The sequence below is a fragment of the Hemitrygon akajei genome, chromosome 27 (genome assembly GCF_048418815.1).
Source record: "Hemitrygon akajei chromosome 27, sHemAka1.3, whole genome shotgun sequence".
NCBI lineage: Eukaryota > Metazoa > Chordata > Chondrichthyes > Myliobatiformes > Dasyatidae > Hemitrygon > Hemitrygon akajei.
In genome coordinates, this window is record NC_133150.1 from 35,856,461 (window position 1) to 35,883,388 (window position 26,928).

The following is a 26,928-nucleotide window of genomic DNA, read 5'->3' on the forward strand; positions in this document are numbered from 1 at the left end:
TCCTACACACTACAGTTTTAAATGACAGTCACTTTATCCTGTAACCACATCCCCTCAGCTGAGGCCTTGAATTCATGTTTAGTGACCTGAACTGTGAATGATCAGAGGTCAAACATCTTTGCCATGACATCAAAGCCTCACACTAACAGTGTAACTGCGCTCCTCTTGTGGGTATGAATCATATTTCAATGCAGAACACCATTATCAGCGCATTAATTGAAATCTTGAGCTTGGGGTTGTTTTATCCATTTTCAATAAATAGGGTACAACACCATCCAATCATAAGACCATAAGGTATAGGAGCCGAATTACACCCATTGACCATCGAGTCTGCTCTGCTATTTCATCATGGCTGATGCAATTTCCCTCTCGGCCCCATTCTCCTGCCTTCTCTCCATATCCCCTTATGCCCTGACCAATCCAAAATCTATCAACCTCTGCCTTCTCTATGTATATCATCCAGAATGTGTTGGTTGAGATGCAGTCTGAGAAGAACAAAGAACTCATGTGGCCTTTAACTTCAGAACAGGTAGTTCATGGTCCTTAAGATATGATAATTGTCAAACCTATTTGCCAGACTTCATTGGCACGGAGTGATTAAACAGGAATAAGCTGTCAGAAAGGAAATGGGAGTGTAGGAAACCGAAGGGTGATCTAATAGAAGGGTACAAAAAACATAAGGGGTATAGAGAGGGTGAATGCACATAATCTTTTTCGCATGGTGGGGAATAAAGAACTAGAGGGCAGAGGTTTAAGGAGACAGGGTAAGAACTTAATAGGAACCTGGGGGACAAATTTTTCCAGAGACAATGGTCTGTAAATGAAAATGGCTGCCGGAGGAAGTGATACAATAACGACACTTAAAAGACACTTAGAGAGGTACATTTATAGGAAATGGTTAAAGATGCAAATTAAATTTATTATCAAAGTACATATATGTTACCATATACTACTTTGAGATTCATTTGCTTTCAGGCATTTACAGGAAAAATAAAGAAATACGATAGAATCTACAAAAGACACAGGCATAAACAGAGACTGATTAGCAACCAACGTGCAAAAGAAGACAAACTGAGCAAATAAAAGAAATAATGCTGAGAATATGTGTTGTAAACTCCTTGGAAGTGAGTGTGTAGGTCAGAGAAGGATGCTCAGAGGGATATGGGTCAAATATAGGCAAACGAGACTAACTGAGATGGGCATCTTGATCGACAAGAACCAAATGGCCCAATAATCCTGGTCCTATTGTACTCTGTGTCTGTAATGTCACAATGCACCCACAATCCTGTCACATTTTTTACATATGGTAGGCATTACGTTTCCCAGTTTAATTAGCAAGGGTCTAAGAAACCAGATGCTTGCCGCTTCTGCAGGTCAAAGCTGGTAAACCCTGCAATTCCGGTGCTGCAACAACCCTGCTGGGTTATTGCATGGCACAGACGAGCTTCATCAGAAGGTTCAGATGCCCTGCTCAAAGGGGCGAGAGATTCAGTACAGCCAAACAGCAAAGGGACACCAAGAGTCACAGAGTATTTGACAGAGACTCAGCTCCAACCCGTGATCCCAATCGGAGGCTTGACTTCAGTCCAGAACATTTTTTGAAAGTTGAAGATAGTTGTTTCACGAGCAAATGATTCATTTCTCAATTTTGTCTCAGAAGTGCTGTTTTGAAATATAAGGAATTGCATAAAATCCTTCCCTTATGAAGAGGAAAAGGGAGAAGCTGCAAATGCTACAGCTCTCCTCTATTCTTTCCTCCATCAATTAACCCCAGAATGTTAAAAAAATATCCAGGCCTCTGCATAATATCACTGTAGATCTGGTGATCCCCCACTTAGAATGGCTGTGGAATGATATGGGAAATGTGCAGGCAAGTTGGGCCAATTGGCCTCCTTCTATAGTACATTGTTGTGAGTTAATTGTGGTGTTGGGGGGGCGGGGGGGGGGGGGGGTTGAGTGGTCCTTTTATGGTAAAACCGGAGGAAAATTGTGGGGGAAAATGGGAGGGAACTATGTTCTGCATTGAGCTCCATCCTTGAACAGAGATTTTTAAAAAACTGCAGATGCTGGAAATCTGAAATAAGAAAAAAAGAGAGTGCTGGAAACACTCAGCAGGTCACATAGCAGTTCCAATGAAAAACTTTGACTTGAAATGTTAATTGTGCCTGTCTCGCAAAGATGCTGCCTGATTTTCTTAGCATTTCCAGAACCTTCTGATAACCTTTGACTGCCTGATAATGATAATTGATAGATGATTGATTGATCAATAGGTAAGTGGTAGATACCCTATTTCCCAGTATACTATTCCTCACCTTGTTGTGTATGTATACAAGTGCACACCACATAGACATGTACGCGCGCGCGCACACACACACACACACACACACACACACACACACACACACACACACACACACACACACACACACACACACACACACACACACACACACACACACACTTGTATAACTTTTCCTTCAGGGGATTTTTATAACTACAGACACTTAGGACATGGACATCCAAGGACATACTGTAGTCTGCGCCCCAGATATGAAAGGAATTCAAAGAGAAGGTGTCTACCCTCTCAACCACCCCCATTCCTTTCAGACATAGTACGACTCTGAGGTACATGAAACACAAGTGGATGCATCACAGAATGGTAGGAACAGCAAGTCCCCATTGGATGAAAATGATGATTCAGCCACAAGCACGAGTGTATATCAAACTGAGGAATGTGGTATTGATGTACATTCAAAGCATTAAAGCTGGGTTGAATTCTGTGGCACACACTATCCCTGTAATGTCACAGTCAGTGTGGCCTAGTTATAATATATACTGTGTAAACAGCTCTCTGGAATTTACACTATATTCTTGCTGCACAAAGGATATCAAATCCCCTCTTGATAATATGCTACTCAACAGATCCCAAGTAAAATTCAAAAGGACATCAATGTCTCAACTGCAAACAGTATATATTATAGAAGGATAGCAGATACTTAGAAGCAAGTTTAAGGCTCTAACCTAATCTCTGGCCTTAGAAAACTGTTATAAACATGGCTGAGATTTGCTTTGCCTACTTCTGATCTTAAACTCTTTCAGATTAGAGCCTTTGACCCACTTTTGTTCCAGTACCTGCTTCTCCAATGTTCCAACACAATGCCTTTTTGTGTGCAAGCAAACCCTATTTCCTTGCAGCCCCATCTCCCACTCCTCCCTTTACCTCCTTCTGTTATTGCAATCTCAGCAGTAGGGGTGACTTCAGAGAAAGGCAAAGAGGAAGAAAGAAGGAAAACAAACAAGACTCTACATTAAAAAGATATAAGTTACATACAGGCATAGAATTCAGATTGGATTGCCATTTCTCAAGAGCTAAATATTATATTGGCTGATAGAAGTATACCTGACAGTACATACGGCATATTCTGGATTATACAGAACACACTGTGATTTCCTATGAAATATTCAATTGTTATGCTGACAGGCATTAATCAAGATTCTTTACGCCTTAGGTGCCATGATCACATCTGTCAGCAGCAAGGAATGTCATCAGTTCAGACCACATTACACTGTATACAGAAAAAAATTGTATACACTGAAACAATTTGAATTCTAATCATAATGACTTAAAACAAACTTGTTTATTCAAACACAGATTTGGTTCTTTTTTGTGGCTCACTCCTAGATATCACTTATTTATAAACTATCTGAAACTTTTGATTACTTTCTGGTTTGCAGTTCACTTTTAAATATATGTACATACAGTACTGTGCAAAAGTCTTAGGCACATATTTGTATAGAGCTAGGGCACCTAAGACTTTTGTACAGTACTGTAGTAATTTTATTTATTGTACTGTACTGCTGCAAAAATAAAAAAACAAATTCCATGACATGTGTGAGTGATGACAAACCTGATTCTGATATGGGTCTCCATTGTGGACTGAGAGTGGGAAGGAGCAGGGAGAGGTGAATCACCTGTCCCACATCCTCCCGTGGTACTCCACCCTCACCATTCCCAACATCCTTTGCTCCTGCCAGATTAACAAACTTGTTCTCCGCTCCATGTTAACAAGTACAGTACTATGCATTCGTCTTAGGCACCCTAGCTGTATGTGTTCCAAAGACTTTTGCACAGTACTGTCATTCTACGTTACAAACTTTTTTTGTTTTTAACATTTACCTCACTCCACTTTATCATTTTTCTTATACTTAAGCTACTTTGAATCTCTCAATAGATTCTGGAATGCAGCTCATTCCACAGTCTTTACAACCTAAATTAACCCATTGATTTGACTGCAGCTTGCAGCTTATTTGTATACAGGGTATATTCTTTATCTGAATTGATCTGAAGGCTCAATTAAATTCTTTCTAATAAACCTCTCTAAGGCATCCAAAATTCTTTGTATAAACTAGCTTTTTTTTAGATTGAATTATTCACAACTCATGGGAGGAATGTTATAAACCGGGGATTGCTTTGTGATTGCACATCTGTTTTGGGCAGTATGACTTTGAAATCATGTTGCTTCTGTTCACTTTACTCCAAATTGCAAAGGTCCCTAGTTGTACCAAATGCAAGTCCCTCGATTAGGTTCTGTGGTCGTCTCATTCCCAGTATTCATTGCTCGGTATACGTAATGAGAAGGGTTGGTTTAGTTGACGGTTGGCCTGTTTGAAGGATGCATCAGCTCGTTCCCATTGGTTGCCTCGTGTGTCACAGCACTGGTGTTTGGTTTCAGTTCCATCCCTTTTTCTCCAGGTACATGAGGTTCCAACCAGTGCTGAAGAACCATTGGGAAAGTACACTGCAGATACAGGAGGGTCCATGCACTCTCTTAGCTAAGTATCTGTTTGTTGAAGGTTTACTTTTGTAGTTTGTGTAACTTAGGATGGCTTAGCTGTTTGGTTGAACATTTTACTGTTTTGCCTGTAAATAAATGACTAATGTACTTATTTGTAATGAGTGTCTCCTGTCTCACTCACCAAACCCGTGAACCTGCTTCCTTGTAACGGTATATGAACCTCTTCTGATCTCCTAGATAACCAACCTTAAGCCTTCTGAATTTCTGCAGTTTTAACAAGTTAGAAATTTTCACAGAGAACCAGCAAGATGTGTTGCATAATAAGCATCTGATCACCAATCCACTTACAATCTGCAAATTATTCTCAGATATCAACAATATTCCCTTTATAACTTTCAGTAGCAGACATAAAGCGCCTATAGAAAGTATTCACCTCCCCCTTGAAAGTTTTCAAGTTTTATAACATTGAATCACACCGGATTTAATTTGGATTTCTTTTGATTGATCAACAAAAAAAGATTTTCATGTCAAAGTGAAAACAGATCTCTACAAAGTGATCTAAATTAATTACAAATATAAAACACCAAATAATTGACTGCATAAGTATTCACCCCCTTCAAGTCAATATTTAGTAGATGCACCTTTGGCAGCAAAGAAGAAGTGGAGCAGAGTAAACGGCGACTCCTTTGCTTGCATCTTCAGAAACAACTCTATTTCCATCTTTAATATCTTTATTTTTCCCTTTCTGGGTTCTTTGGAAGATCTTGACCTGGAGTTACACACTGACTTCGGTTCTTTGCAAGAATAGGACCCGCTTTTGGGGTTTCGTAACCAACCGTTGTTGTTCGGCACACCAATGGCTCAGCCTAAGAGTCCGTCTCGGATGTGGAAGCCTAAGATCTCGGGGCTCTGGAGACAGGTGGATCGAGGGTTGGTGTCACGGCAGGAGACCCGTGTGTTGTTGGGGGAGTCGGGATATCTGCTGTGCCTGAAGACCGAAGATCTTTGAGATCTTCCGGCACAGTGCTCAGAAAAAGCAGATTTTTAACATTGTAAACCAGTGATTGTTTGTTATGTCTCCCTGCTCACTGGGAAAACGCAGACACCTCTTTCTCCCTTATTAGGAGAGAGAAAGCCTGTGGTATGTAGTATACCGGGTGAAACACGAAGTCTTTTGGGAAACTTCAAGTCTGTGTCTTTGCTATTACTTTGCTCACACTTGAGTGCTCGGTGGTGGGTGCTGTTGCTTTTTTTTGATGTGGGGGGAGGGGGGTTTGTTGCTCGCTGCCACTTAATGCGCGGGAGGGAGAGGAGCTGGGGGGGGGAATTTGGGGCTCTAACATTTAACTGTCGTTCATTCTTTGGGACACTTCTCTGTTTTCGTAAATGGTTGTGAAGAAAAAGCATTTCAGGATGTATATTGTATACACTTCTCTGACAATGAATTGGACCTTTGACCTTTTGAATTACAGCCTTGAGTCTCTGCGGAAAGGTCTCTTCAGCTTTTCAATCCGGACACTGAAATTTTTCTCCATTTTTCTTTACAAAACTGCTCGATCTCTGTCAGATTGCATGAGAATCATGAGTGAACAGCCCTTTTCAAGTCCAGCCTCAAATTCTCAACTGGATTGAGATCTAGACTCTGACGTGGCCACTCCAGTATATCAACTTTGCATCAGGTTTTCATCAAGGATTTCCCTGTGTTTTGCTGCATTCATTTTACCCTCTACCTTTGCAAGCTTTCCAGGGCCTGCTTCAGCGAAGCATCCACACAGCATGATGCAGTCACCATGGTAGGAATGGTGTGTTTTTGATGATGTGGGGTGTTTGGCCAAACATAGTGGTTTAGTCTGATGTCCAAAAAGTACAATTTTGGTTTCATTAGACCAAAGAACCTTCTTCCAGCTAACTTCAGTCTCTCACATGCCTTCTGGCAAACTCCAGCCAAGATTTCAGGTGAGTTTTTCCAACACTGCCACTCTCCCATAAAGCTGCTACTGGTGAAGCACCCGGGAAACTGTTTTGTATGCACAGTCTCTCCCACCTCAGCCACTGAAGCTTGTAACTCCTTCAGAGTTGTCATAGGTCTCTTGGTGGCTTCCCTCACTAGTCCCCTTCTTGTACAGTCACTCAATTTTTGAGGATGGCCTGCTTTAGGCAGATTTACAGCTGTGCCATTATCTTTCCATTTCTTGATGATTGACTTAACTGTACTCAAAGGGATATTCAGTGAGTTGAAAATTTTCTCGTATCCATATTTAATAACCTTTTCACGGAATTGCTTGGAGTGTTCTTTTGCCTTCATGGTATAATTTTTGCCAGGATGCTGACTCACCAGCAGTTGGACCTCGCAGATACAGGTGTATTTTTACTACAACCAATTGAAGCACCTTGACTGCACACAGGTGATCACCATTTAACTAATTATGTGACTCCTAAGACCAGTTGGCTGCACCAGTAATGATTTGGCGTGTCATATTAAAGGGGGTGAATAGTTCGGCAATCAATTATTTTGTGTTTTATTTTTGTGATTAATTTCAATTACTTTGTAGAGATGTTTGCACTTTGACACAGGAGGGTCTTTTTCTCTTGATCAGTGTCAAAGAAAGCCAAATTAAATCCACTGTGATTCAATGTTGTAAAATAATAAAACATGAAAACTTCCGGGGGGGGGGGGAGGGGGTAAATTATTTTCACAGGCACTGTAAGCAGTAATGCTACCTGGACTATTCCTGGGGAATTAGAGAAAGATATTTCAGCTCCCTGAAATTCAATGTTTCATTAGGTATTTCAGTCCTGGATTGAAGATTGATACGGAAAGTTGGATGTTGATGCCTGTCCTACTGGAATACCAATCTAGCTCCAGCAGGGAAAAATGGCAGATAGAATTTAATGCAGACAAGTGTGGGGTGTTGCGCTTCAACTGGACCAGCCAGATTAGGTCTTACACAGCGAACGGCAGGGCACTGAGAAGTGCGGTAGGGATCTGGGAATACAGGTCCAAAGTTCATCGAAAGTGGTGGCACAGGTAGATAAGGTCACAAAGAAAGCTTCTGGCACATTGGCTTTCATAAATCAAAGTACTGAGTACTGGTGATGGGATGTTATGTTGAAGTTGTACAAGACATTGGTGGGGCCTAATTTGGTCACCTGCCTACAGGAAAGACGCAAGTAAAGTTGAAAGAGTACAGAGAAAATTTACAAAGATGTTGTTGAGACTGGAGGATCTAAGTTATGAGGAATGATTGAATAGGTTAGGACTTTATTCCTTGGTACAAAGAAGACGAAGGGAGATTTGATAGAGGTATACAAAATTATGAGGGGTATAGATAGGGTAAATGAAAGCAGGCTTTTTTCGCTGAGGTTGGGTGGGACGACAACCAGAGGTCATGGGTTAAGAGTGATAGGTGAAACGTTTAAGGGGAACACGAGGGAAACTTCTTCACTCAAAGGGCCGTGAAAGTGTGGAATGAACTATCTGTCCAAGTGGTGCATGCGAGCTTGATTTCAACTTTTAAGAGAAGTTTGGGTAGGTACACGGATGGGAGGGGATTAGAGGGCTATGTTCTGGGCACAGGTTGATGGTACTGGACAGTTAAAATGGTTTGGCATGGACTAGATGGGCCGAAGGGCTTTTTCTCTGCTGTACTTTTGTAGGACTTTATGAATCTATGGATACAGCAGATTACTTGAAGAGGCTGGGAATGGGACATGCCAGCACAAACATATAGACAATTTCCACACTGGCATCCGAAGGACCGCGGGTCAGCCTACACTGTACAGAGCTAGTCTGAAGAAACAAAACAAGGACCTCACTTTACTTGGCGAGGGAAGACAAAGACAGGTGGATTATCCTAACCTCCATATGACACAGGCAGATCTCACTGCATGAGAGTCAAGCCAGGAAAGTGACCACTTCATAAAAAGTACCTCCATGATATAAGGGGTCCAATTATGGGCAGAGAGGCCATTGAAGACATCTTCAAGAGGCAGAACCTCAAGAAGGCAACATCCATTACTAAAGACCCCCAACATCTGGGACAATGCCCTCTTCTTGTATATTATTGGGGAGGAGGTACAGGAGCCTGAAGATCCTCACTCAAAGATTCAGGAACAGCTTCATCCCCTCTGCCATCATTCATTCACCTTTCAAACTATTTATTTGCTGTTGCAACTTACAGCATTTTTTAAATGTGTTGAGCTGCACTGTTGCACAAATCAATACATTCATGGTATATGTCAGTGATAATAAGCCTGATTCTAACTCTAATCTTCCTTGGGGGCCAAGTCTCAGCTGGCAAGAACATGGGGTCCCATCAAAAGGAGGTGTCTTCTTATACTTCCCTTAACAGTGCAGGTTGGTGCAATCCTGGAGAAAGCACTAGCATTGCAACACAGAGGTATTCCATGATTAAACAGTCACGTCACTGAATTCTGCAGTGAATAGTCACCTGCTTCAACCTGACTGAGCAGAAGTTCTATATCTCTGATAAGAATTAAAAAAACTCACTCCCATCAAAAGACTCAGAATGGTCAGCCAAGATCTCCCCAATGGCCAGATAACCTGCCAATGCTCATCCCCACAACTCAACTCACAAGAAGAGAGGTTACTCTTCATGGACTTTTGACCCAAATGAGAGAAAGAACTGGGGAAAGATTAGCAGCAATGTTTGCTTAAGAACAATTTTGTGAGGACATCACTGAGAATCCATTGAAGCTCATAGTGTCGGAGGGAATGATTTTGGTTTCTGAGAGGAGGCAGCTCTTACTTTCAACACTCCATCCTCTGTTGAAGAGGCTTGAGACTGGAGTAGAGATGACAGGGTGTTCTGGAGTCTTATTGAAAAATACTAGGTATACTGTATGTTCCTACTTGGGAACCACCAAGAATAACTCTGCCATATTCTTCCAAGGACTGAAACTCCCAGCAAAGGATGGTGTCCACTATGATTTGGATCTCTCATCATTTCTGTCATTCCTCAGCTCTTCCACGTGGCTTGCTTTGTTTTAGTAGATGCACCCACCCTATCCTCATGGTGGGGCTTAGCTGAGACTTGTGGTCTTGAGAACTAGGGCAACGCTATCACTAATATCAAGAGCAGTAGAAACTCCTTCACAAAATTTCACCTCTCCACTACCAGGGTAAGGCCAAATACAAACTAGAGGACCACCGCCTTATTTGTCCACTTGGGTCAGCCGCAACCTGATGGCATAAACAATGATTTCTCAAATTCCAGGTAACCTGCTCCTCTTCAGTCCCCTTCTTTTTTCTCTTTCTCAACCCAGTTCCTCCCGCACACACAAACCCAGACCCCCACACCCCCAGTTTCCTTCCCCCTCTCCACTTGCCCTATCTGCCCATCACTCACACACTCCACCCACTCGGTCCCCGCCTCCCAAAATTCCCATTTGCACACATCACTCTCCATGTTCCACTTTCTTTTCCTTTCAGATTCTATCATGTGCAGCCCTTTGCTAAAGAATCATAAAGGTGTACAGCACAGAAGGAGGCACTTTGTCCCAACTGGTCTGTGCTAAGCAAGAATCTCATCTAAGATAGTCCAATTTGTTAGCATTTGGCCCTTATCCCTCTAAATCAACCTGAGGACTACGGGCCCCTCGGTTAATGGCATGGCATAAAAAAGTTTGGGAATCTCCATTCTAAATGTTTCCTGTCCACGACCTATCCAAGTGCATTTTAATTGTTGTTAACGCACCTGCTTCAATTGCTTCCTCTGGCAGTTTATTCCATATACAAACCATCCTCTGGTGAAGAAGTTGCCCCTCACGTTCTTATGAAATTTCTCCTCTCACCTTACACCTATATCCTCCAGTATTTGATTCCCCAATTAGGAAAAAGACTCTGTGCATTCATCCTTCCGTGGTCCTTGTTATTTTATACACCTCTATAACATTACCCCTCATTCTCCTATGGTCCAATGCGAAACGTCCCAACTGCTCGACCTCACTCTGAAACTAAGTCCCTTGAGGCCTAACAACATCCTCGTAAATCTCCTCTGTCCTCTTTCCAGTTTAAAGGATTCCTTCCAGCTGCCTCCCTTATCACCTCCCAGCCTCCGTCACCACTTCCATGATTTCTTCCTCCATCTGCCAATCACCACTCATCACGCAGATCCATTATCACTTTCCAGCCCTTATCCCACTCCTCCCCCTCACCTCTTCATACTATCTTTGAGTCCAGATGAAGGGTCTTGACCTGAAAAGTCAGCTGAACATTTCTCTCCAAAGATGCTGCTTGACCTGCTGAGGTCCTCCAGCAGTTTATTTCATTTCCCCACTGGAAACCGATAATTTTAGAGGATTCTTGGAATGACAGCTCAATATCAATCCCCTCGTTTTCACTTTTTCTTATCTGATGTTATGACATGGTTCACCTTTCCCGATCTCAGGTGCTGCTGGAATTCTCAACTCTGATCAGTATGGAGCCCGGAACGTTTGACCTCTCTGGTAAATTGAGAGGGTATGATGAAAAAGGTAATTAGGAACTGCCAGGTTTTGGTCTTTTCTTCAGAAGCTTTGCACAGTGTGGAGCCTCGCCTACTCACTAGGACAGCAGGACTCACTTCACTGGTTGGCATTAATTGTTGGGAGTGCTTGTAATACACTGACTTTCAAATATCTGCTGGAGGTTTGCAGGTTGGCTATGCCGAGAAGAAATTAATATTCTGCCCCATTTCAGGGTATGAGCTGGAGCCAACTCTTAGGGGAATTCCAAGACAAGATCACATTAATGCCACTGAGGGCTGTAACAAGATATAGGAATGCCGGCCCCATGCTAACAGAGATATGGGTTGCTGGGAACATCCATCAAGCTCCCAAGGTTTCCCTGGACTTGTAGCAAATGCCTGGTTGAAAATGAATTATAATCAAGTGGACCAAGATAAAACCCTTCTGGTTTTGAGACACCTAGTGATATCTTTCTGAGATCCCATCACTTGCCTTTTCCCATTCTGGCAGAGACAGAAGAGTTTGGGAGAGTGGATGGAACAGTGGGGAAGAATTGGATGTGGTTACACTCCCAATAGGAACATAAATATAAATAGCCTTTGCCTTGTTTTGGGCCACTAACTGATAAATTATCTCAAAAGCTTCAGATCAATGGCACCAGTATGTGAAAAATGGTTGAACAGTTATAGTTTACAGACAACGGGAATCTATCTCCAAACTTACCGGAGTACAGAAAGTCAACCAGTTGTTACTGGTGGCACTGAACTGCCTTTATTCTCTCTGTACAGTTGGGTCACTGAAGTCAGAAAGTCATAAAGAACCAAACCTTGGGCAGCACGCCTTGATATTACTTAAAAAACCTGTTTAAACTGGCAAATTTATTAACAGATTTGGACCACCAAAAAAAAAAGCAGGTTAGAAGGAAGGGTTTAAGTACATCAGATTTTGGGATCACAAAGACCTTCTTACATTTGCATGAAAATTTATCATGCGATATTGCCCAAAGAATGAAAAGAAGATATCTAGTCTGCTATGTATATGTATGGTGGATGTCCCACAGGCACCACAGATATCACCGTAGAGTGACACACTAATTAAGCTCAGAAGGAATTCTTCATTCTACTGAGCTGCTGGCGTATCTGCTCCTGCTGGAGAGTGGCTGAACAAGATCTGATGCATGACCAATCAGCTGTGCAGAAGTGAAACTGACACCAGGGAAACGTTGTTCCCTCAATTTGTATTTGCATCGCTTTCTGACTTTGGATTAAAGTTTGGATATACTGTAGGTAAAGAGTTGCATTCCAGGTGTGATCCTAAAACCTGTTGCTCTTATTAGCAGGTATCACAGCAGTGGCTTGCTGATCAGAAACGCAAGAGATTCGGCTTATGCTTGAAATCTAGAGCAATATACACAAAATGCTGGAGGAGCTCAGCAGGACAGGCAGCGTCTATGAAGGCGAATAAACAGTCAACGTTTTGGGCTGAGACCCTTCATCGGGACTGGAAAGGAAGGGGGCAGAAGCCAGAAAAAGATGGTGGGGGAGGGGAAGGTGTACGAGCTGGCAGGTGACAGGTTAAACCAAGTGAGGGGGAGGGGAGATGAAGTAAGAAGCTGGGAGGTGATGCTTGGAAGAGGTAAAGGACTGAATTGAAATTGGTGACCCTAATGTAGATTGGGGGGACTACTCTGTCCAGTACCTTCACTCCGTCTGCTGATAAAGGCAGGATCTCACAGTGGCCACACATTTCACTTCAGCTGCCCATTCCCATTCTGACATGCCTGCCCATGGCCTCCACCACTGCCATGATAAAACTGTACTCAGGTTAGAGGATCTTCTCATCTTCTGCCTGATTAGTCACCAACCTGATGGCATGAGCATCAATTTCTCTGACTATAGTAATTTCTTCCCCCCCACCTTCTCTCTTTTTAAATTCCCCTCTCATTGATTCTCTTCTTCTCATCTGTCCATCTCCTCTCTTGCTTCCCTTCCTTCCATGGTCCACTGTCCTCTCCTATCAGATTCCTTCTTCTTCAGCCTCTTACCTCTTCCACCTATCCGCTCCCAGCTTCTTACTTCATCCCGTGTCTCCGACCCACCCACATTTCCCATCACCTGCCAGCTTGTACTCCTTCCCTTCCCCCTCCTCCTTATTTTGGCTTTTGCCCCCTTCCTTTCCAGCCCTGATGAAAGGTCATGGCTCAAAATGTCAACTGTTTGTTCCCCTCTATAGATGCTGCCTGACCTACTGTATTCCTCCAGCATTTTATGTGTAGTAACTTGCTGATTCCAGGTTGGGAAGGACCATACACATGCACAGAGTGTAAAGGGAATAAACTGTGCATGACCCATTCAAGGTGTGCATTGGCGTGTGTAGTGTGCAATTGGTGGGGAAGGTGAGGCGAAAGGTTGAGCCAATAGTACTGAGTGATTTTAATGTGTCTTCAGAGGAAATTTTTTGTCTTTTCAGTGCTTTCAACGACATGAATGTTGCTGTTCTCTTCAGACGCTAATCCGCTTACAAGCATTGATTTCATTTTCTCTTTCTTCCCACGCTTTATCTAGGACGCAATCTGCTCTCAATAGTGTAATGTGTGATTCATACCCGAAGGAGGCACTGTGGTATTTAATCAGACTGAACAGGCCATGCTCTCTTACCTTCATTTTCAAAGAGGGGCGAGTCCAACATGATTGCCTCTCCGTTACCTTGACTGGTCTGAGCGAAGACGTAAAACCTGTACCTGGTACTCGCATCAGCCCGCTCCAGCTTGTAACTAGTCATGTCGGGCGGAAGTCTGGGAATTGTGGAATTGCGCCGTGCCCGGGAGCCAGTTACTAAACGAAATAAAGGAAATGAGGTTAACAGTTCTCTTGGTAGCTGATGTTGTAAAATCCGTGTTTAAATATAATGAAGAGCCAAACCTATTGATGTGCAGCACGGTAGCAAAGCGGTTAGCGTAACATTATTACAGCACCAGTTGTAAGTCAGATTGGGGTTCAACTCCCACCGTGTCTGTAAGGAGTTTGGACGTTCTCCCATGACAGTGTGGGTTTCCTCTGGATGCTCCGGTTTCATCCCACTTTCTGAGGATGTACAGTTTAGGGTTACTGTACGATGTTGGTGTAAGAAGCATGTTGACTCTTGCGGGCTGCTCAGCACAATCCTTGCTGATTTTACTTGTTTATTGAGATGCAACATGGAGTAGGTCCTTCCAGCCATGCTGCCCGTGGCAACCCACCTACTTAACCATTGCCTAAACTCGGGACAACTTACAATGACTGAATAACCTTTGGACTGTGGAAGGAAACTGGAGTGACTGGAGGAAACCCGGTCATGGCAGTGTCAGGAATTGAACCTGGGTCTCCAGTACTGTAAAGCATTGTGCTAACCACGACACTACTGTGCTGCCCCTGCTTCGATGCAGACAACGCACTTGTATTGATGTACACGTGATAACTGCATATGCATCAAAATCTTAATCACCTTTGATGATTCTTCATAGTCTACCACAGAACAACTAACCTTCCTATATTCAGGCCACCACTCACTAGTGCCATTTCAGAAAGACAGAAAGAACTTGTAATTCCAGGGCAGTTTCCTAAGTTGTGTCCAATAAACTAATTTTCAAGTCCAATAAAAGATGAAATAGAAGAAAACAGTTTCTATTTGGTGTAATCCCAATATTCATTTATTATTTGTTTGGCAATGTTGCCTTGGTTCAGCCCATTGTTGGCACATCAGTGCCCACTGGTTCAATTTACTGATTTACCCGTCATCTTTTCCTCTCATTGCTCAGATTACTGAATGGTCCATGAACCCATAAGCTAAGGGAGATTTGGATTGTAGGAGATTTCCATCAAGTTCCCAAGGTCTCCCTGGACTTGAGCAAGTGCCTAGATTGAAAATAATCTTCGTTAAAGGTAGACCAAGATAAAACCCTTCTAGCTTTGAGACACCTGGTAATATCCTACTGGGATCACCACCACTTGCCTCTTCCCATTTTGGCAGAGACAGAAGAGATTGTGGAGGGTGGATGGGCAATGGGGAAGAAATGGATGTGGTTACAATTCCAACAGAAACACGAATATCACTGGTCTTTGACTTGTTTTGGGCCCCTAACTGATGAATCATCTCAAAAGCTTGAGACTGATGGCACCAAACATGATAGAAACTGAAAGGTGTTGAATAATGAGCACTGCCTCATGATTTATCCTTTGCACCATTTATCTAATTTGCAATGTTGTGGTGATTTGCACTGCACAAACAACAAATTTCACAACCTATGTCAGTGATGGTAAACCTGATTCTGATTCACTGTTCTGTGTCGCGACTGGCAACCGCTGCGGTCCTACCTGCCACCTAATGGTTGTCTGCAATTAGACTTTACACCCTAACTGGCACAGGCACAGGGGAAATAATTTTACCTGGACAAGATTTCATCTCAAGTAAGCAAACAGACCAGAAATCTCACCTTTGGCAGGCTCTCCTCTCCTTGTCACTTCCTATAGCCCCAAATTACACTTACAAAGTATGGAGGACTCATAATAAAGGCAGCAGAAGGATCATATTCCTGCAATAATAATCCTTTAACATTTGTGTGGCAAGAATCAAATCACTTCAGACTACGTAGTGTAATGATAAACTCTCAGCAAAAGTGCCCATCAGTGGTGTGCTACAGCTGTGCAGAATATACAACAAATACACTTTAACTTCACCTTGTAGTTCTTGTACATTTGTTTTGCTTTACACACACTGACGATCAAATTGGAGAATACTCAGGATACATACATGGGTGGTAATTTATCATGTAGCCGGTGATAATCCCATTTGGATCCCTTGGGGGAGTCCATTGCAACGTGATGGTTTCCAAATCCGGTTGCCGGATCCGAAGGGAAGCTGGCTTCCCAGGCACTGTGGGAGAAATTGGACAGGAATGTGAATCGGGAAAGATATAAGGCAGCTCATGAAAGATAAATCTTTACTGCCGGTTCCCAGTACTGACATCCAGCTTAAAGTTCAGCAGAATCCAACCCTTACTTTTTTGTTATCCAGGTTTCCCCCACAATCTGAAGGTAGAGCGTTCCTATGAAATGGTTTGTAAGCCGGAATATCGTAAAGTGAAGAAGCAATTACCATTTATTAATATGGGAAAAATTTCAGAGTGTTCCCAGACCCAGAAAATAACTTACAAAATCATGCCAAATAATACAAAAACCTAAAATAACAGTAACATATAGTACAAGCAGGAATGATATGATAAATACACAGCCTATATAACATAGAAATACTTTTCTGCAATCATTGCAGCACTGTCTAGCGTAGTGAAAATCCTCCTACGTAGTGTATAATCTCACTATGTAGCACTACTAGCATAGTGGAAGCACTCTCTCCAGTAACCTTTAAGCTATGAAGCTGCCAAATGATAACAAATAACACATAAAAATACACAGCCTATATAAAGTAGAAATAATGTATGTACAGTGTAGTTTGACTTACCGGAATCGGGAAAACAGCGAGCACACTGATGATGGGGTGTTGGGCTGTGTCGTCAGAGGTTGGGGTGCTCGGCAATTTTAATCAATAAATTGCAGTTTCGTCACAGTTAAACACTTGCTTATACAAATAACCACCTTCTGTAATTATTTTCTTCAGTTCTGTTGGGGACTTTTCGGCAGCTTCAGTATCAGCCGAAGTATCTCTCCAGTAAACATTAAGTTATGAAGTTGCCGAAAAGATCCCAGCAGACTTTGCTACGAGCAGAACCAACAGTAACATTGGCAGCTTTCAAGATTCTTTCTCTCTGCGTGTAAATAGTGTGAATTGTGGACGCAGGCAAGTTCAATGCTCGGACAATGTCCTTACTTTGTTGACCACAATCGAAACGCTTAATTACGTCCAGTTTTACGCTAAGCATAACACGCTTACGAGCTCTCTTAGGATTTTCTGATACCTTAGGATGCATTTTGCTAATGGATGCACAAAATAAATCGAGGTAAAGCACAGATGCTCACAGACACATGTTTAAACTATGGCGGCTTGATGCTGAATGCAGTTCCAGGGGAGGAGCTTGGCTGGTCGGGGCGCGTGCTGCTTTTATCATAGAAGTGAAAACTCTTGGGTTAGCGAAAACAGGTAACTAATGTAGGTCTTCCATAAAAGTGAGGTGTCATAAAGCGAACGTTTGGAAAATGGGGGCCACTTGTATTTGCATTCAAAGAATGTGTATTTCGCAGGTAGGCCAGCATTTAATTGCCCATGAACACAACAGATGGTGGAAACCCAAAGCAGCACACAGAAAATGCTGGGTGAGCTCAGGTCAGGCGCTGAGAGGAATAACCAGTTGACATTTTGAACTGAGACCCTTAATCGGGGCTACTCATTAATTGCTGCCTGCATAAGAATGAAGACAAGTTCTTTGGATCCTTATTCTGGGACACTTATGATAGCTGATCCATGAGTAGAATTCTGTATTGACTCGAAAAGTGTGTGTATATATATGTATGAATGTATGAGTGTATGTGTATACATGTATATTTGTGTGTATAAATTATTAATTTATATAACTAAGTTATATTTTTAATTTATATAAATTATATATAATTAATTAATCTATCTGAATTTCATTGCTTGGTTTTTATAAAAATTGTACTGGCCATTCTTTTCACTTCCTTCTCGAAGACAAAATATTTCATATAGCAAAATAAAATGTGCAGCAGTTTTAAATGTTTTTGTGTGTCATGTTTGTTGACGTCACTGCCTGAGCAGTAATCCAGTGGAGTGGAAAGCTCTGTTGCTGTCGATGCTTCCTGACCTTCACTCAGCTGAACAGAATCGCATCAAAATCAGCCAGGCTCTGCTACTTCGTTAAGCAAATCCAGCGACTCAGAATTGAAAAGTGCACATCAACGATTGTGCTTAAGTAAGCTAACAACTTGTGGTGACTGGCCATAAAGCTAGTGGTCACGGTCAACTTTTCCCTGGGTATTAAGCCACTGGTGCATTCTGAAGGGTTAAAATGGGATTAGTACTCGTATTTATGAAGTAAGGACTCATATACTGACATTGCGTGTTCCTGACAGATCACTCAGCTGAGAAAAAGCACAACTAAGGTGGGATACATAATCACAAGGGACTCTGCAGATGCTGGAAATCCAGAGCAACACACACAAAATGCTGGAGGAACTCAGCATGTTGGGCAGCACCTATGGAGGTGAATAAATAGTCAATGATTCAGGCCAAGATATAATGACGGATCTTGCCTCAAAATGTCGACAATTTACTCCCCTCCATAGATACTGCCTGAAAGTGGAACACACTTCTGTAGGTGATAAATTGTTGCTGGCTGTTTTCTAACTCTGCAAATAAATTTCTGCGAGAAGCAAACTAAATGACAGATGCTGGATATCTGAAATAAAAACAAACCATATTCTAGCGAAGATTCCTTGAACTGAAAGATTTATAAATTCCCTTTCCCGCAGATGCTATCACATCTGATGAGTGTTTCCGGCATTCTCTGTTTTTAAGTTAAATACATTTCTTTTTCACTTTTCTTTTGTGATTTTTATAATTCCTATTTTGTTTTTAATTTCTCCCTTTTATTCCCCAATCTGTTTCCAATTTGGCATTAATTCTCCCTTTTTTCCTCCTCTCTTGTGAAGCCCGCAAGCCCCCTCTCCAGGCTTATATAGAAACTTGGCTCGAAGACAGCCCCAATAACAGCCACGGGACTTGGCCACCTTTCATAAACAATAGGTGTCTAGGGTCGGTATGACTTGGGGTTCAACCAAACAGGCACGTCATGATGTTCTAATTAAAGAAATCTTGATTTGAGCGAATGCTGTGTGAATACTGCCCATACACAATTGTCAGTCGGCAAGAAATAACAGACTGCGCACCGCACAAAGAAGAAAGTATATTTAAAAATTACACAGCAGGGCAGGCAGCATCTATCAGTCGATATTTCGAGCTGAGGCTCTTCATCATGACTGGAAAAAAAGATGAGGAGTCAAGCTGAGGTCTCTGACTCCTCAGCTCTTTTCCATAGATGCTGCCCGGCCTGCTGAGTCGCTCCAGCATTTTGTGCGTGTTGCTTGGATTTCCAGCATCTGCCGAATTTCTCTTAATTATATTTACAAATTTCAGCCTTATTGAACAGTCAGTAGGAAAAAATAAAAGGAAAACAATTATATCAGGGCCCATTGCAGTCCAAATGTGTATATAAAGTTGGAGCTCATCTTGAAATTGTCCTTCTTACTCATGCACTGGACCCACGGTCTGTGTGAATACACACACCACATCCCGGAATGTTGCTCGAAGCCCACCACAAACAAACGGGTGTTCTCTCTGGAGTATCGGCCCTTCCTCCTCAGAGCCATTCATCTGCACAAAGCACCTTGTGCAACAGGGATGCTCCTTCCCATGGCATCCTCAGCCAGCTTCCCTCCTGTCCTATACGTAGCTCCCGCCGAAAAGACTATGAGCCCCACCAGTGTCCATCACAAATCTCTCTCTGCCCAGCTTTCTCTTGACCTTATCCTCCCAAATGGCTGACACAACATTCCTGAGTTGAACATCACAGCCCCTTGCCTTTACCCAAAACCAAACATGCCACGAGCAGGACAGACTGCCTCTACAGAAAACTACTAAATAAAATACTCTACAGTATTAGCAGTAAAAATCTTAACTGGGGCATTACACTTATTTTTCTTTTGCATTCTGCTTCTTAAGACCATCACCACTACTGGGGCATAGGCTGTCGACAACAGCTCGCCAGAGTCCTCTGTCCTAGCCCAAACCCCATAGCTTCTGCTTTCACCTCACAATAGAATGGCTTATAGGTGAAGGTCTTTCCTTTCCTAGGAATGAGGTTTTTGGAGCTTCTGTTGGCACTTCTGTAGGTCAGGGTTTTAACAGGATGGAGTTGCTAGCTTCATGCCCAACACTCCTCGTTTTGCAGTTGGGCTTCTGACCGTCCATGGTAGAGTTTCTCCTTAGCATGCTTTAGGACAGCGGGTTCCCAAACTTTTTTTTTAATGCCGTGGACCCCTACCAGTAACTGAAGGATCTGTGGACCCCAGGTTGGGAACCCCAACTTTAGAGAAATACTCCTAGATTCTCCTGATGTTATTGGCTCTCTCTTCCAGCAGCTTGCTGCAAAATCATTGGTGGACAGTAGGATGTAGAAATATATGATCCAACCAATAGGGGAATTCTGTGGGATGACCCACACACCAACAGCATCTGTAATAAAAACTGCAATGGCAAGTTCCCAGCCATCTGAAGGTGCTACCTTTGTCCTTCTGGGGGAATGTCAACTTAAATTGTTAATGCATTCTCTGACCAGGCTACAGACAAAGAAAAAACTTTGTCACCAAATCCTATGTCGAAAAATCTTAGAAGTGAGGTGTGGAAAGGATTGTAAGTAGATTATACAAAACCAAAATAGTGAGGAATGAAAGAAGGTACTATCGATGCAATGCTCCTCAGACAGGATGAAGAGGTCAATACTCCCCAATGCCATTAGGCTTTACAATTCAACCGCCAGGACTTAAGAACTTTTTAAAAGCTATTATTAATGCTTTTTGAGATAGTGATTTAGATGCATATCATATTTTTTTGCTGAGTTAAGTATTGTATGTAATTAGTTTTGCTACAACAAGTGTATGGGACATTGGAAAAAAAGTTGAATTTCCCCATGGGGATGAATAATCTATCTATCTATCTATCTATCTATCTAACATTCTACCTTGATGCTAGAATCACTGGCTCAATGACTGATTGTAGTAATCAGTTGCAAACGATAGCAATGAAGACGTACAAACAAGCTGGATGAACTCAGCAGGTCGGGCAGCATCCGTTGAAAGAAGCAGTCAACGTTTTGTGTTGAGACCCTTCATCAACATGTTTCTCAGAGGTCCAAATGTGAAGCGAGGGTAGTAAGGCCATAAAACCATAAGAAATAGGAGCAGAATTAGGCCATTAACCCAGTGTGTCAGAAGAAACGTTTAATTTAGGGCCCCTAAGGCCCCTCCCAGGGTATCAAAAGGAGACCAAGAATCACGGAACCAATGGAGGTCTGGGAATCAACATCCACCGAGCCACTACCCAAGCTTCTGGCATTTTTTAACACTGAAGTATTGTACTCAGTGGCCACTTTACTTGGCACACCAGCTCGTTAATGCAAATATCTAATCCGCCAATCATGGGGCAGCAATTCAATACACAGAATGGCCAAGAGGTACAGACTAAATATGATCAAAGTGAATTTGATTGTGAAATCATTGTTGGTGCCAGATGAGGTGGTTTGAGTAGCTCAGAAACTGCTCATCTCCTGGGATTTTCACACACAACACTCTCTAGAGTTTACAGAGAATGGTACAAAAAAACAAAAAAAATTCATTGAGCGCCTTCATTTCAGAGATGAAATACTTTGAGCGGTTGGTCATGGCTAGAACCAAGTCCTATCTCAGGAAGGACTGGACCCACTGTAATTTGCCTATCGCCACAATACTGTAGGTCTATAGCAGATGCGATCTCAGTGGCTCTCCACGCAGCCTTGGACCGCCTGGACAATGCAAATACCTGTGTCAGGATGCTGTTTATTGACTGTAGCTCAGCATTTATATCTTCATTCCCACAATCCTGATCAGAAAGCTACAGAATCTGGGCCTCTGTACACCCCTCTGCAAACGGATCTCGACTTCCTAACCAGCAGACCACAACCTATGGAGATTGGAAATAACATTTCCACCTCGCTGACAATCACCACTGGCGCTCCACAGGGATGTGCGCTTAGCCCACTGCTCTTCTCCCTACACCAATAACTGAGTGGCTAGGCACAGCTCAAATGTCATCTATAAGTTTGCTGATGATACCACCAGTGTTGGCAGAATTTCAGATGGTGAGGAAAGAGTGTAGAAGGGTGAGATATACCAGTTAGTTGAGTGGTATCACAGCAACAACCTTGCGCTCAATGTCAGCAAGACCAAAGAGATGATTGTGGTCTTTAGGAAGGGTAAGACGAGGGATCAGAAGTGGAGAGAGTGAGCAATTTCAAGTTCCTGGGTGTCAATATTTCTGAGGACCTAACCTGGGTGCAACATTTTGATGCAACTATAAAGAAGGCAAGACAGTGGCTATATTTCATTAGGAGTTTAGGAAATTTGGTTTGTCAATTAAAACACTTGAAAATTTCTACAAAAGTGCCATTGAGAGCATTCTGACTGGCTGTATCACCATCAGGTATGGGGGTGGTGGGCGCTACTGCACAAAGCTCAAATAAGTTGCAGAAACTTTTAAAATTAGTAAACTCCATCATGGGTACCTGTGTGGTGTGTGGCCAAGTGGTTAAGGCGTTGGACTAGCGATCCGAAGGTCGTGAGTTCGTGCCTCAGCTGAGGCAGCGTGTTGAATCCTTGAGCAAGGCACTTAACCACACATTGCTCCAGTCCACCCAGCTGAATATCGGTACCGGCAAAATGATGGGGGTTAACTTCATGATAGACTGGCGTCCTATCTGGGGGTGGGGGGAGGGGGAGTCTCGTACTCTCAGTCACTTCACACCACAGAAACTGGCATAAGCACCGGCTCAGAACAGACTTAAACTTTAAATCATGGCTACCTGCCTTCGTAGTATCCAACACATCTTCAAGGAGTGGTGCCTTAGGAAGGCAGCACTAAGTGTCACAACCACAGATTCAGCAGTGCAGTAGATACGGCAACTGCACTTGTGAATTTGCATGTGTCAGATAATTATTATTTAATTGTGATAGTATTTAACTCCATACTTGTCTTGGTAGTGCTTGTCGAGACTTGGACAGAGCATAGCAACGCTTCACTGCTTTTTTGCATTCGGCCTTCCCTGAGATACTGGACTTTCAAGTCAACTGACTCTGAAGACTAGTGGTATTTGTTTAATGTTTAGATATTCCTTTCAGCCGCAGTGTAGGCTTCGTTTTCCTATTGAGAATTTTAGTTAACGGCCCTGTTTGGCCTAGCATTCATTGTTTTATTTTCCCTTTATCACTGTTTGTATTAAAGTCTGTGAACTATCGACCTGCTTCAGTGTCTCTCACTCCGCACTTGGGCCATATCCGAACCTGGTAACACTAAGGATCCCCACCACCCATGACATTCCCCCTTCACATTGTTACCATTGCGTAGGAGGTACAGAAGCCTGAGGGCACACACTCAGTGATTCAGGAACAGCTTCTTCCTCTCTGCCATCTGATTCCTAAATAGACATTGAACCCGTGAACACTACCTCACTACTTTATTTCTGTTATTTTGCACTATTTATTTTAACTTAACTATTTAATAGACACACATATATACTGAATGTAACTCAGCTTTTTTTCTCTATATTTATTTATCATGTATTTCATTGTACTGCTGCTGTAAAATTAACAAATTTCACAACATATGCCAGTGATATTAAATCTGATTTAGATTCCAATTTTGACAGGAAAGCAGCAGTAACTCAAATAACCATGCATTACAACATGTACTGCTGCCACCAAAAAAAGTTAAAATTGCATGATGTATGTGAGTGATGATAAACCTGATTCTGATATGAGACTCTATTATGGATTGAGAGCGGGAAGGGGAATCATGAATGGGAAAAGGGGAAGGGAGCGGGAAGCACCAGAGCGACATTCTGTAATGATCAATAGACCAATTGTTTGGAATGAAATGACCTTACCTGGTGTCTCGGGGCTGAGTGTGTCTGTACCCACGCCACTCCCCGCCCTTGGCACCCCTCTGCCACCTGTCCCACACCCCCTCTCTTGCCATTCCCAACATCCTTTGCTCCCACTAGATTTACAAACTCGCTCTCCGCTCCACGTTGACCAAAAGTCGGAGGCACCCTAACTATATGTGTATATAGGTGTGTGTGTGTGTGTGTGTGTGTGTGTGTGTGTGTGTGTGTGTGTGTGTGTGTGTGTGTGTGTGTGTGTGTGTGTGTGTGTGTGTGTGTGTGTGTGTGTGTGTGTGTGTGTGTGTGTGTGTGTGTGTGTGTGTGCACGCCCAAGACTTTTGCACAGTACTGTACATCGTCAGTGTTTTACTGTACTAAGGCCAAACTAAACACTTTCTATGCTACACACTTATGGTCTCCTGCAGGGAGAGAAGGTCGTCACTCTATTTACTCAGTACTATCAGACCACGTTGTAGCCACAACGTGCACTAAGCAGGAAATTCTGGGCAAAGTCACCACCTACCTCCTTCAGTGGTGTTAATCGCAAACACTTCACTCCAAGGACTAGCGCCTCTGCCGTTGACTGCTGCCACTTGCATCTTGTACATACTGTACGGCTGCAGTCCCGAGACAATGGCACGCGGGCGCTGCCCAGTGGACTCCATAACCTCCACGCGTGACCGGTATCGGGTGGACTTCAGCAGACTTCCCTCATTCCAGTACTGAATCTGTGCACAAGAAGAGTCTCGATCAGATTGTCCGTTCTTTCTGTGATAGGACGAACACAGTGGGGAGCAAGTCCGTCGCAAGGATGGTCAATCCCAAACGTATATAAGATATATTGTTTCAGATAGTAAATAAGATCAAGGTTGCGACACGGTAGCATAGCAGTTAGTGACCGCACCAGCGATCACTGATCAGGTCTGGATTCCCACCGCCATCCGTAAGGCACTTGTATGTTCTCCACGTGTAAACACAGGCTTCCCCTCACATTCCAAAGAATCACTGGTTATGGTTAGCAAGTTGTGAGGATCAACGTGAGCACCGGAGGCTTGGTGACACTTGTAGGCTGCTCCACCACAATTTACAAAACAACATATTTTACTGTATATTCCAATATTTCGATGTACATGTGAACTTTCTTTTAAAATTTTTATCTGGGGGCTCAGGTGACCTTACAATGCCTGACAGCAAAGACTTACTGATCTTTAGATATTTTAAGAAATTTGAATTAATTTAAGTTGACAATTTATACATAATTACCATTGCTAAGAGTTATGGCTTGAAAATCTGTAAGGGATTCAGTTTTAACTGGGTAAAAAAGTAGGGACCAAGGGCAAAATTCATTCCTCCAGGCCCATCTCCGCTTCTATTCACACCCCATGGATAAACACCTGTACATGGCTGCAATGACAATTCCCAGTTGCTGCCAAGTCCTCACCAAGGGCAGCACAGTGGTGCAAATGAAATAAAACTGGTGCTTCACAGCTCTAGCTGGCCGGTGGTATAATGGCATCAGCACTGGACTTCGAGGCGAATGGTCCAGGTTCGAATCCGGATGGCTCCTTTAACCATGCTGGGTTGAGCCTCGAAGATAAATGCCAAGGAATTGGCAAGCCTGCCACCTGAAGCACCGCAAGGTCTGGGAAGGGAACAAACTTCACAGCTGTAGAGATCTGGGTTCAATCCTGACCTCTGCTGCTGTCTGCCTGGAGTTTACACAGTGTCCTACTGCAGTTTCCTTCCACATCCCAAGAATATGCAGTTTAATAGGTTAATTGGACACTGTACATCATCCCCTGGCGTGCAGGTGAGTGGTAGAACCTGGAGGGATGTGATAACATACGTACATTTAGTGGCCACTTTATTAGGTACACCTGTTCATTAATGCAAATATCTAATCAGCCAATCAAGTGGCAGCATCTCAATGGACATGGTCAAGAGGTGCAGTCGCTGTAAAAACTTCAGAATGGGGAAGAAATGTGATCTAAGTGACGTTGACCGTGGAATTGTTGTTGGTGCCAGACGGGGTGGTTTGAGTATCTCAGAAATTGTTGATCTCCTGGGATTTTCACACACAGCTCTCTCCGGAGTTGACAGAGAGTGGTGCGAGAAACAGAAAAACAGCCAGTGAGTGGCAGTTCTGTTGGCCAATAGGCCTTGTTAATGAGAGAGGCCAGACTGGATCATGCTGATTAGAAGGTGACAGTAACTCAAATAACCATGTGTTACCAAGTGGAGTGCAGAAGAGCTGCTCTGAACACACAACCTGGCGAAGCTTGGTGGATGGGCTACAGCAAACGTAGACCAGACCAGACACCACTCCTGTACCTAGCAGAGTGGCCTCTGAGTGTATCTGGAGAATGGAATCTCTGTAAGATTACAGTAAGTGTATTACTGATAGTCAGCATGGACTCTTTGTTGTACCTCTTTATGATTCTATGACTCAACCATTTCACTTCATCTACTCCAGTTCAGAGACCTCATTGGAGAAAGTAGGTGGTCAGTCAGAGTTTTCATTGGGTGAGGCCCTGAACATTATTAATCATGAAGGCATGGAGTGCATCATATTCTGGATATTATTAATCCATCTAGCCTAGAACAGACATTAGAGTGGTTGATCAATTTACCAATTTAATTTGTCATTAAAGCTGGATGGCCACATTCAAAGACCGAGCAAGTGTGGGGTTTTTTAATAATGCCATGGTTTTGCCTCACAGGTGCTAGTGCTGATGCTATATTGTTAAATCTGTCTCCCTTGCTGCGTTGCAGCCCTGACAGTGAATTGCCAGGTCAGCAGAAAATGCCAAAACACACAAAATGCTAGAGGAACTCAGTAGAAATGGTCATTGGCTGCGGTCTACCATTATTACAAGTCTTGGATGTGTCCAGGACAAAAAAACGGGCAGGACAATTATTGTGGATTCTACACATCAAGCAAACCCCTGTTTCCAAAGGTCCCTTCAG

At 42.9% G+C, this 26,928-nt stretch overlaps 1 protein-coding gene across 12 annotated transcripts in view; it reads right to left on the reverse strand.

Annotated features, from left to right (window-relative positions):
• Window positions 1-26,928, reverse strand: part of nfasca (neurofascin homolog (chicken) a) — a 284,189-nt gene that overhangs the window by 40,633 nt on the left and 216,628 nt on the right. For 8 of the 12 annotated variants that reach the window (XM_073030634.1, XM_073030633.1, XM_073030640.1 and 5 more), the window contains 4 exons: window positions 24,485-24,689; window positions 16,053-16,175; window positions 13,922-14,098; window positions 3,221-3,256 (listed from right to left, as the gene is read on the reverse strand). In XM_073030634.1, coding sequence (XP_072886735.1) covers window positions 3,221-3,256; window positions 13,922-14,098; window positions 16,053-16,175; window positions 24,485-24,689 — 541 coding nt within the window. The remainder of the gene's footprint in view (window positions 1-3,220; window positions 3,257-13,921; window positions 14,099-16,052; window positions 16,176-24,484; window positions 24,690-26,928) is intronic. The other 4 variants (XM_073030643.1, XM_073030644.1, XM_073030642.1 and 1 more) reach the window with 1 other exon arrangement.